At 47.0% G+C, this 12,468-nt stretch overlaps 2 protein-coding genes across 2 annotated transcripts; one reads left to right on the forward strand and one right to left on the reverse strand.

Moving 5' to 3' along the window:
* On the reverse strand, positions 1,224–3,702 carry LOC8057238 (putative cyclic nucleotide-gated ion channel 9). The gene has a single exon (XM_002466707.2). The coding sequence runs from the start codon at positions 3,605–3,607 to the stop codon at positions 1,478–1,480; it is 2,130 nt and encodes a 709-aa protein (XP_002466752.1). The 5' UTR covers positions 3,608–3,702; the 3' UTR covers positions 1,224–1,477.
* On the forward strand, positions 4,178–5,870 carry LOC8057239 (protein ROOT PRIMORDIUM DEFECTIVE 1). Its single transcript, XM_002464125.2, has one exon. The coding sequence runs from the start codon at positions 4,241–4,243 to the stop codon at positions 5,504–5,506; it is 1,266 nt and encodes a 421-aa protein (XP_002464170.2). The 5' UTR covers positions 4,178–4,240; the 3' UTR covers positions 5,507–5,870.

Raw genomic sequence — 12,468 nt, forward strand, 5'->3', positions numbered from 1 at the left:
ACGTAGTAGAGCGACACATTTCATTCCACGCTTGTATTCGCCCCTGTACAAGCACTTAGGTGCAAGATAATACAAACTCTCTCCCCCCGCTGGACGTAGGGCCTTCTCTTGCCCGAACCAGGATAAATCTCCGTGTCTTCTTGCATCACCATCCGGAAAGGGGAGCACGCATACAAATTTACTCGTTGGTGTGACCCCCCGGGGAAAAAACACCGACACATGCATAGATTCGTGCGTAAGGCAGAATAAGGAAGGTGACCTCTGGTAGATTGTCGTTTTTTCTTTTTCCATTTTAATGATTTATTGATTACTTAATTGTTATATGTATTTCAAAAACCAAATACTACTATATGTACCGTAGCAACGCCCTTTGGTTTGACATACAAAAACGATTCCAATGCTATTGTTTTTTAAAAACATACATTGCTCACCACAATTTTTTTTTTCGAAATGCTTACTTTCATTAGAACCACTTTTAAGTGTAGGGCAATCATTCTTTTAAAACCTTTAAGCATTGTGGGATCATTTGGCTGGTAGGCTTGATTCTAATTAAACACGGTTTTCCATAATAAAGAATATATATAAATGAATATATATCTAAAAAAATCTGGAAGCGTAGAACAACTTATTAAGTACAACATGTTTTAACCTATTGTACTTAAAGATGTGGGAGAAAAAAAATACGTAGTAGAAGCACATGAGTGGCATAAGAATCATGCAAAACCACCCAAATGGCGCTCCAGTCCTTCACAAGGAAAATCTCAGGATCACAAGAAACATTTCAGCTCCGAATCGCTGACTCTGACTGTAGCCTTGTTTGAAAGCGTTTCAGATAATTCTCAAGAGGAACAGATATGATTCTACCATCCAAACATACCTTAAAAAGTTCACTCAATATAAACATGATGTATAAAAAGGCCATTTGGTTGGGTTTTGTCTGGCTCTGTTAGGCCTTGTTCACTTGACAAAAATTTTTAGTTTTGAACACAGTAGCATTTTTATTTGTATTTGATAAATATGAACGAGATTCAGTTATCCTTCAATAATAAAGAATCGAGTCTTCAGCTCACACGTCATATGGGTTCAACCACTAGAAAGAAGGCCCAAAATTTCCTACTTGGCTCCGATACTGGCACTAGCCCGTTCATTTGTATAAAAAGTCATGGATAAGTTCAAGCAAACCTGCGGCTTCTCAAGTGATGACTTCCCGGTGCACCCTTATCTGTCAATAGATGCCTGACATATTTTTGCTGGTGCTTTTTCCAAAACAAAAGAAAAGAAGATTTTCGGTGCACACTACATTAGCGAATGTCTCAAGATTCTACTCCAGTAGCTAGTATACGTACAAGAGATACAAGTCAGTGATGAGATAGTTGAATCAAATTCCATTCCATGTACAAGATGCAGAAGCAGAAGCAGAAGCAGAAGAGCGTACGCACGCGGGGATGTTGCTGCCTGTATGAAACTCTCACTCTGGTCAGTAGTCGTCGCGAAAGTCGGGCTCCCGCGGCTTGGGCATGGGCATGAGGAGCTCGGGCACGGCGGCGCCGGCCCCCCGCCTGGAGCGCTGGCGGTGCACGCCGCGCATAGCGTTGGCGGCGAACCGCGAGACCAGTATGGTGGTCTTGATCCTGTTGGACTTGCCTTCGTCCTCCTCCATCTCCTCGTCCTCCCTGCGCCGCAGCTCGGCGGCTCTGCGCTTGAGGTGCCGCCGCCACGCGGCCTGGATGTAGGTGGCCGCCCACGTGCGCCACTGCTGGGAGTAGAACCGGAAGGTGTGCTGCACCGCCTTGCTGTGCATCCGGCGGAACTGCCCCGCCACGAACTTGAGCTCCTCGGCGGGCAGCGCGAAGGCCTCCACCTCGGAGAGCGCCATGACGGTGCGCGTGGACGACGGCAGGCAGGCGCCGGCCTTTGGGTCGAGCGCCCAGGTGAGCAGCTCCTCCCCGCAGAAGTCGCCCTCGACGAGCAGGCTGCGGTTGTAGAACCCCGTGCGCCCGCCGTCGGTGGTGATGCTCTCGAGGCTGCCGCGGATGATGAACACCATCTGGTCCACGGGGTCGCCCTCCCGGGTGATGTAGGTGCGCTCCGTGCACAGGCTGGGCTTGAGGCGCTCGCAGATGGCGTCCAGGAGGCGCTCGTCCATGTTGGCGAAGAGCGGCACCCGGCGGACGAGGCCCAGGCAGAGGTGGCGCTTGATGTCGCGGCGGAGGTCCTTGGGCAGGTTCTGCACCAGCGCCTCCTCGTCCACGCCGTGGGTGTTGAGCCACTTGTACTGGTCGTAGCGGCGGACGCGCTCGCGGAGCTCCGGCGGCAGCAGGCGGTGGTGCATCCACTGCTCCGAGTCGCGCTGCTTGACGCGCATCTCCTCAAGGCGCACGGTGAGGGACTGCAGGTACGTCTGGATGTTGCCGATGAGCATGGCCATGAGGATGAGGCCGAAGATGGCGAGCGCGATGGAGAAGAGCGCCTCCCCGGTGTAGATGCTGGTCTTGAGCCCCTGCCCGAGCGTGCTCAGGTTGGCCAGCCCCCACCAGAGGCAGAAGAGCAGCTTGGAGGCGGTGTCCTTGGTCTTGAGCACGTCCGACGTGACGGCCGGCGAGTAGATGCCGTAGTTGAAGGGGATGCTGCCGTCCCGCTTCGGCTCGCACGTCTCGTTGATCACCTGCCGGGTGATGGTGCGCCACTCCAGGAAGCCCAGCTGCCGGTCGTTGCCGCAGTACATGTAGATCTGGTTGCACCCGGGGAACTCGTCGCACGCGTTCCGCCAGCAGTCGCTCACGCGCTCGATGGACAGCAGGTACCAGAAGGCGCCCACGATGTGGCTCGCCAGCATGTACCACAGCAGGTAGTAGGCGGCGCCGGCGTAGGCGGTCTCGGCGAACACGCCGCTGGTGCGCTTCAGCTCCGAGGAGATGGGGTAGATGCGCACCACGCGCGGGACGTACTGGATGAAGACGATGAAGAGCAGGCTGTTCTTGGTGTCCAGCACCGCGGTGCCCTTGGACCGGTGCAGGAACTTCCAGATCACCACCTGCGGCAGCGGGAGCACGGACGCCAGGTCGGCGGAGAAGAAGCGCCGCATGTACCGGCGAGCGATGAGCGCGGTGTCGATCACCAGCTCGCCGCGACCGAACACCCGGGACGACGGCTTGATGTAGGCGGTGCGGAACTGCAGCGCGATGCGGCCCAGGAAGAAGAGGTCCACCACGCTGCGCACCACGGTGGTGGCGACGGCCAGCCACCGGTCGATGCCCACGCACAGGTTGCCCTCGTCGGTCACCATGGGCAGGTAGAAGAACATGGGGTCCACGGCGATGGCCACGATGCAGGAGATGAGGAAGGCGCGGTTCAGCCGCACCAGCACCGGGTCCTGCGGGTCGAAGATCCGCCGGGAGGTGTTCTTCAGGTCCTCCTGGAACACGGCCGCCATGGTGGCGCCGGCCCGGATCGACCGCCCGATCGTGCGCAGCTGCGCCGACCCGTGCGTGATGACGCCGCGGGCCAGCGACTCCGAAGGCATGAACCGACGCCGGGACGCGCTGACGCCGGCGCCGGCGCCCACGCCCCCGTAGTCCATCTGGAAAGCCGACTGGTCGTACGACATCCTGGCCCGGACGCGTGCTTATGGCCGGCGGTGAGCTGCCGCAACCGGGCACAACGCTCCGGGGCAGGGGAAGGAGGCGCCTCCTCCAGGGGATCTGTTCGATTCATTCATTCATCGTGTCGCCAGCGCTTCGTCGCGGAGGAAACTACGAGCATTTCGTGAGTGCGTTCGTCTCGCCTGCGTCCAAGACCAAACAAAAATGTGATCGATTTCTAATCGGTGTGTACCAGAAAACCAATTTCTTGCACAATCATCATCAGAAGCACAATCATCATCAAAAGCACTGTTGTTGATGTGGACATTGAAACATGCATCATATATGAAGTGATAAAATCTCACCTTAGAGGTCGCAGTTTCACCCCAAATCACCGCAAGAAATCAATTCGTCGTTGAAACGGCCAGATTCTTGGCTCTTTGCCCACCGTTTCACTTCCCCCGCCGTTGCGGCATGCCACTGGACCTCAATTGGGCCGAGAGTCTCGGCACCACACGGTCCAACCCACCCACGACTGACGACCCACCTAAAAATAGGCACAACCGGCCACCGTCCGATCTCCCCTTCCAGTTCGCAGCGCACGCACCCCGCCGCCACATTTCGGCCGCCCGCCTCCCAAAACCCCCACGAAGAGAGAGATGCCTCTGCCGCCGCTGCTGCCGCGGCTGCGGCGTGTACCGGCGGCGCTTCTAGTGCCGGCGCGGGGCCTCCTCGAGGCGCGCGTGCCGTGGGTGCGAGACCGGGCGCTCGACCACGTCGTGGAGCGGGAGGGCCACCTGGTGCCGTTCCTCCTCACCAAGGACGCGCTCCTCGCCGCCACGCCGCCGCCGCACGCCGTGCCGCTGCACTCACTGCCCTCCACGATCCCCTTCCCGTACCGCCCGCTGCGCTTCCTGCGGCAATACCCCTCGGCGTTCGCGCTCTCGCCGCACCCCATCGAGGTCTCCCCGACGCCCCGGCTCTCGGCGCTGCACGCCGCCGAGGCGCAGGTCGTCGACGCCACGCTCCCCGACGCCGCTGACCGCCTGCTTCGGCTGCTCATGCTCGCCCCCTCCCGCGCGCTCCCGCTCCGCCTCGTCGCGCGCCTCCGGCTCGACCTCGGCCTCGCGTCGGACTTCCAACGCTCGCTGCTCCCCAACTACCCGGACTACTTCGCGCTCTCCCCGGACGGCAGCCTCCTCGAGCTCGTCTGCTACAGGAAGGACCTCGCCTTGTCGGCGATGCAGGCCTACGCGCAGCGCACCGGCGGCTACAAGGTCGGTGACGCGGTCGCCTTCCCACTCTCGTTCCCCAGAGGATTCGAGCTGGACAAGAAGGTGCGCAAATGGCTGGACGAGTGGCAGAGGTTGCCGTACATCTCGCCCTATGAGGATGGGTCGCACCTGGCGCCAAGGAGTGACATCACGGAGAAGAGGACCGTGGCGGTGCTGCACGAGGTCCTGAGTCTCACAGTGGGAAAGAAGATGGAGAAGGAGGTGCTGGTCAAGCTTGGGGAGGCGCTGCGGCTGCCACCCGGGTTCAGGAAGGTGGTGGCTAGGCACCCTGGGATTTTCTACTTGTCGCACAAGCTGAGGACGCAGACGGTAGTTCTCAGGGAATCATACCGGAGGCAAATGCTTGTGGACAAGCACCCCATGATGGGGATAAGGTATCAGTATCTGCATTTGATGCATATGGGGATGGAGGAGGTTGGAAAGGGCAAGGGCAAAGATCGAAGGAGTAGCCGCAATGAACAAAACATTGGGGAAGAGTTTGGTGCCGCGGGGGAGGATGATGAAAATGAGGAGGAATATGATGATGAAGACGATGTGGACGAAGAGGACATGGAAGCGGGTGTTGTGTCCGAGGATCATGAGAGTGATGACGATGTTGATGAGGATATGGAGGAACAAATTTCTCATTGATTTTTGAACTGGCAACCACTCTTCAAGGGGAGGTGCTTGTACATCTCTTTGTTTGGACTGCATGAATGTGTAGGGAACACAGAAATACAGATGTGCAATCAACTCTGGTGACAGGTAGAAGCCCTATTAGAAGATAGAACATGTTTTTGTTTAACTCAATGTGAAGTACTTAGTGACATTCAAGTGTATCCTCTATTGTTGTATCACGGTGGCTTCACCTAAGTTACTCATCTAAGGGTTGACAACAATTGCCATCTCTACTGCATTATGCAGTTGTCAGTTAGGTATAATATAATCAATAATATAGTTTGGTTTTACTGCAGAGGTGAAATCCTTTACTCAATTAACTAATACCAATTTTTCATGCCTATGTTTTTTGTGATCACTTAATTTTGGTATTCATTCTGCTCTCTATCGCACATTCATATTCTATTCTATGCCTTTGAGGGAAGCTCTTATGTTTAAAGGTGTATATGGTGACATGATACCAGATATAGAAGGTTCTGTCCTCTTGCCGCAGTCAAACGATTGCATTTTTTTAGTTTAAGATGTTTGATTAGGGAGACAAGAATTAGTATATATATCCTATATATATAACATGATTGCAGTACTGCAGAGCATCTCATGATTTTCCAATTAACTGCTTTTGGTAGATGGCCAGCCTGTAATTTTCTTTTTAAAAGATTTATGACTTTGATTATCTTATCCTGGAGTTCAGTATATATAGTGCCAACTTATTCACCTGAGCACCATGCCACCATTAGATTTAGAATTTGAAACGTGCCCCAGTGTGTAATCGAATCCCAGAATGCTCAATGCTAAAACCAATATGCCATTAGAGATTATTATTTTTTGAAAATATTGGTGATTGTTTTAAGCTAACAAGAAGTTTAACACATATTGCTATGATCTAGGGCTATTTTTTTGCCTACAAACTTTATGTAGGTTAATATACTGGAGGGACAACTTGCAGGTGCTGAAGTAGATCCAGCATCCTGAAGCTGTGTTTTGCTATAAATAGTGATCTTGTGCTTAATTTTGATTCCATTGTATTATTAGGTAGCTGTAAGCCTAGATTGGTAATGTGCACATTTTTGCTCTTCTACTGTCTTTTTGTCTACTTCTTCTATATGTTTGTTTCGCTTTCATATGAGACCTATATTGTATATAATAAATTGCTAGCCTTCTCTATGTTTTTTTTACTATATGATTTTTACTGGTTGATTCTACCTGGTTAGTTAGTGAACAAAAGTTACAATCATATCTTGCTACAAGTTCAGGCCAGTATTGTTAATATAGTGATCTCTGTGTCCTAGCAAAACCTGAATAACAAGTGAAGAAAAGCTGGAACCTCAAGAGAAGTTTGCATCAATAGAGAATTTATAAGTTTTCCCTTTGTGTGAAATCACCATTTGGCTCCTTGTTTGCCAAAAATACAATGTCCACAAAACCTGATAGTCATCAAGGTCATTCTCTCAGTCACTGATGCTTAAAGTAGGGTATCATCTGAAACTTGACTGTAGTCCATGTGTAATTAATTATTTTCAGACAAAACAGAATGTTTCAAAAATCATATTGGTGATCACACCATTCAAAACTTATATGAGTGACACAGAGAACAATTCCCCTGCTGATGCTGATCCCAGTTGTTTTTATGCATTAGCCATATGATCTGAAATGATTAGATGTCAACGCCATAAATTATTACCTGTGTCTTACATGGCAATTCATTTGCTTTACATTGCTAATACACCAGCACACATGAATAATTTTGACAGAGTTTAGAGTTTTAACAGCTTTACTGTGCTTTTTAAAGTGTGCTTTTGAGCTCTAATGCTCTATGGTGAGTAAGAACTTCAAGGGCAGTGAAATAGTTCTATATGGGCAATATTTTGCTTAGTCTAATCTCAATATTGAAAACAAATTTAAGTAGCTAGGCTGATACATGGGTAAGATACTAAATTCGTGGTCACTTGTTTGATTTCCTCCTTCAATTCATGAGCCTTGATCTTTATGCTGGTCCGACAACTATATTGCCTGTCATGATTCATGAATAACATACCTTAGCAATAGGTTCCGCCTAAAAATCAACAATGTTGGTTCTATATATGTATGTTTGGAATTTCATTTAGGGCTTTCGCTCATCTGAGCTTTTCTTCATGATTTGTATCACTGTGGTTCAGCAGTATCAATATGCATTGTGATGCCTTTTGCTTTATCTTTTGCCATACAGGTGAGGAGCAAGTAAGCTAGCAATTTCAAAACTGCACTGCTCTTATGTTAGACCGCAGTAAGAAATCTTTCCTATTGTAACCAAGTTTGTTTCTAGAATCTAGATCTGTGGCAAAAAATACCAAGGAGCCTTTTGCAACTGAAACTGAATAAAGCATATCTTTCGGTATTTTGTTTCTATTCATGTCAAAAATTGAAAATTCAATCTAAAAAAAATACTACGCACTGAGTATAGCATATTACTAAGCGACTTATTCTCAAACTGGATGGGTTCTCATTCTTCTCACCTTGGATTGCTGAGGGTTTAGTGGGAATGTCTGTTACTGCCAAAAAGATTATATGTTCAGTTGTAAGTTGTAACTTACTATTGATTTGCTTAAGTTGTAACTTACAATTGATTTGCTTGGTAAACTTCTCTGAGTCTCATTCTTCTACATATTTAATTGATTTTTTATTTGACTGGAAATACCAAATAGGCAACAAGGCATGAAGAAATAGCTTTGACACATTCGTTGTATTGTCAAACCTTTTTTTTCTTTTAACTGAAACAAATACAAACTGTTGCCTTCAGTTGAGAACTTGAGATCAGATTTCCACTGATAAAGTAGAAGACTAAACATAAAAGGGACTTACATGTGTTAACCATAGTCACATAAAACTGGGTCTCGAAGGCATCGACCCTTGACCCGGTAACGTCAACCCCGGCCTGAGTACGCGGGGTCATTTTCGACCCGGCAGTGTAAAAACCTCTCGCAAGTAGCATACCACATTCCTCTATGCCATCAACCTGGAAACTTTGTGACTATGGTGTTTACTTGGTGAATGTTTTGTTTTACTTTCACATGCATACCTAAGTGTTTCACAGAAAAGTATCCTACTATCCTTTCATGCATTACCCAAGTGAGAGAGCAACGACTTCATTTTTGTAGCCTGACATGTAAGCATGACTGTCCCAATACTACAAACATGCAGTACGTGAAGGTTTCAGATAGCTAATTCTGAGGCAGATAAAAGTGTCAGCGCCACTAATCATGAGAGTTGCTTCGTCTTTAGTGTATATATTCCAAGAATCCTTGTTTCAATTTTTTCTTTGTGTATAATTGTAATATTCTACATTCTTTGACTCTTTGTGTGTTAGCCTTAGCTTATATGTCAATATATGTTTCATTCTGTTTAAAAGGATTTGTAAGAAAATAGTGCAGAACCTCGGCATCATATAGCTCAACTTTGCTCTAAGAGTAGTGTCTGCAAAACTTAACTGGCATATGGGGCTTGCATTCCAAGGAGCTACAAGGGAGAAGGGATTCTGCCAAGTGTAGTCAGCTGCATTTGACCCACATTTGTTGATGTTAATGTTAATACATAGTATAACATGTATCAATCCATTTGTGGTCTTAATTCTGTAGGTGCCTCTTGAAGGGGACACCTTTAATATTTCTAGAACAAACCATAACTGAAGCACATCAAGTTCATCGGTAACTGATTGCATTTATATTATGCATGTGTCAAATGATTGTTTTGATATTTTGGATAGTACTATACCAGAAAAGGCGCCTTTTTGAATTAATATTGTTCCAATTTTTTCTGTAACATGTGCACTGCTCACAGCTCAGTTTCACCTTTGTTCTTTACAATGGCAAGGAAATGAAACAGGTTGTGGTGGCTTGGACTTTGTTATGTAGATTATCCATCCAAAATCTTGTGACAAATATGTTCTACCAAAATTAGTGGATGCATGATATAAACTTAATAACATATCTAGGAGAAAACTTACCATCTGCTGAGGTGCTAATACAGTCGTGGTATGTGAAAATCATATAAAAGCATGTTATTTACATGTAGGCTAAGTTGTATGGGTGGCAAGGTAAGAAATAGCATGTAATCATCAGTGCAATTGTTTAATACTTTACTGTTGATTTTTGCCATGTGAATCACCTGCCGCCACGCCAAAGAAACTAAGTACTTGATGACAAAGGAAAATAAAAGGTGTTCCATTTGGATCTGTAGTTGCTATCCCGAAAACCCATAACTACTTCAATCAAATCAAGATATTGTGCTGATTTGCATTAAACACCATATATACTGCTAGGTAGTATTGAGACATCATCATACATGCAACATCCTTCCATCAAACACCATGTGTACTGAAGTGCTGGGCACTTCTTAGTCAGCTTAGCTGTCTATTCTGCTGATACTGAGTCACTGGTTTGAAGTAGTACATTTTTTATCCTACATGCTAGAAAAACATTCCAAATGTTCTCTGCATGTTATCTTTGAATGATGAAGATTTGATTTGTAGAAGTTCTGATATGCACATATTATTGTCTTTCTGCAGTATCTCGTGTCTTGTTCTTATAACTTGATGATGCAGTGATTATAATTGTGTACTGAAGTGCTGGGCACTTCTTAGTCAGCTTAGCTGTCTATTCTGCTGATACTGAGTCACTGATTTGAAGTAGTACATTTTTTATCCTACATGCTAGAAAAACATTCCAAATGTTCTCTGCATGTTATCTTTGAATTATGAAGATTTGATTTGTAGAAGTTCTGATATGCACATACTATTGTCTTTCTGCAGTATCTCGTGTCTTGTTCTTATAACTTGATGATGCAGTGATTATAATGAAACTTCATTTTCCTAGTCAGTATATTCTGCAGAACAGTTACATTGTTTTGGTCCTTCATTTCCACTGGCTAAACTGAAGAATAAACTATTTCTAGACTAGCTGTAGCAGTCCTGTTTAATATCTATATTTTAGACGAATAGTATGGGTTCAGACTTTTTTCTGGAAACAGCTATGGATTTAGGCTTTTAAGTTTATTATCTTACCTTCTGCATCATCAGTATCCTCGGTACAGGCACGTGCACTCTTGTTGCCATTTGATTGTATCCTTCTACCATGTATAGACTCTGTAAGACTGTAACTGTGTCTCTATATACTCATACTCATATCTGCTCAAACTTCACACAGATTTTTGTTGATCTCACCAAGTGAATGCAGAGGTGTCATATTTCAAACTTCTTGGTGGTTGGTGCTAGTCCTATCCCCAACTCCACTGTTTCAGAACTGATAGTATGGACAAAAAGGCACTTCAATTTGGCTGTGCCACTTGTGTCCCTCTTTCCAGGCTACCTTAGACCATCTGTTGGACTATCCTCCAGTGTTCACTCCACCACCTAACTTGTTTTCTTGGCATTCTGGAGAGTGGAGAAACAAATTTTTTATTGTTCTTTCTGTGGCCACTAACCAAAACACCTATGCAGTCAAAGATAAACACAAGAAGGTCCGCATACAAAAGAAACATGACATCCCATTCGTCTTGGTTCTTTACTTTGTTCAATTGAATCGTGGCATATAACATGGATTTCCCTTTAGATGACCAGATACCCAGTCCTGACTTATTGGGCACAACAATGTGACTGAGCAAACTACTGGGGAGAATAAGTACCAGGTAATACAACCACAGTGTCATCTGCAGATGGAATAATGGCCAATGAATTCCATCTCCATGTGCAACTGCCTAGCCTATAGCATGAACTGAGCACCAATGCCTGACCAAAGCCTGCATGTCTCCAGTTCACCTGCTATCAACTGCTGAGATTGGTTTCGATAGGGATCTTCGTGGTTTGTATTCGTGCACCCCAGAATGTGAGCATTGACTGATTCCTGGTCCTAAAGATCCCAGTCCAAGCTCCAAATGTATCTTCAAGGTTGTGTTCTCATCTCATAGTTTCTGATTGGGTATTCTAAACGTGGACTAACGTTTCACGTTCTTCTTCCAGGGTTGACAGAACCACTGATCAGAGGATATAACAGGGTGAATCAATGCAGAAGTGCTCACCCACTGCGATCACCAACTGTCCTAACCGTTTCTTTTGATCAACTGGGTCATGACATATAACATGGGTTTCCCCTGGGAGCACCGGATACCCCTGTCTGTCCTCACACGCTGGGCATCACCATGTGACTGAGCATCAGACTGCTGGTGCTGGGCTGCAGTAACTACCAACTGATAGATACTATCACACAGCAGTGTCTTTGGCTGAAAGACAGTGAGCTCCACCTCCATGTGCAGCTGCCCCTCCTCTACCACGGACGCAGCATCAATGCCTGCTCACTTTGCTCAGGGCATATTGCCATGTCTCCCTCCATGGACACAGATCAAGCATGTCTCGTGTGAAGGGTCCCAGCAAGTATCTTGGAGGTTAATGCTGATGTCGTCAAGGATCTGGACATGGCTCATATTCTGGTTCCGAAGGCCCATCCATGCCCAAAGGTGCCTGCCGTCGTCAAGGTTAGTAGTAGTATTCACGTAGTCCAGAATCTGAACACGACAGATACTTTGGTTGCAAAGATATTCCATGCCCAACATCCATGTTTCCTGGGCCACAAAGTAGGGCCACGCCATGTGCCGAAGTGTTACATCTGGCCAAGGATCCCTGTCCAGCTTGACGGCCAATTGGTAGCCAACCCGGGGACACACTCACTCACCAGTCTGCTGCCTGTCTGATTCGATCAAGAGACTGTTTGTGGCCCCAAGCTCAGTCAGACGGGAGTAGGATAGGAGCTGCCGTTGGACTAAACAAGGATTTTTTTCCCCATGTCATCAGATGCACAAGGTCATTATCTTAGAAGACTTCAATTAGTGGAGCCAATGAGATGGCCAGAGGCCCCAAGGCAGGCATAATTGAAATGGGATGAGATGAGATGAGATGAAAACTTTTCATT

Source organism: Sorghum bicolor, chromosome 1 (assembly GCF_000003195.3).
Source record: "Sorghum bicolor cultivar BTx623 chromosome 1, Sorghum_bicolor_NCBIv3, whole genome shotgun sequence".
Lineage (NCBI taxonomy): Eukaryota > Viridiplantae > Streptophyta > Magnoliopsida > Poales > Poaceae > Sorghum > Sorghum bicolor.

Coding starts and splice junctions, on each gene's coding strand:
- LOC8057239 (XM_002464125.2), top strand. CDS start 4,241: ATGCCTCTGCCGCCGCTGCTGCCGCGGCTGCGGCGTGTACCGGCGGCG.
- LOC8057238 (XM_002466707.2), bottom strand. CDS start 3,607: ATGTCGTACGACCAGTCGGCTTTCCAGATGGACTACGGGGGCGTGGGC.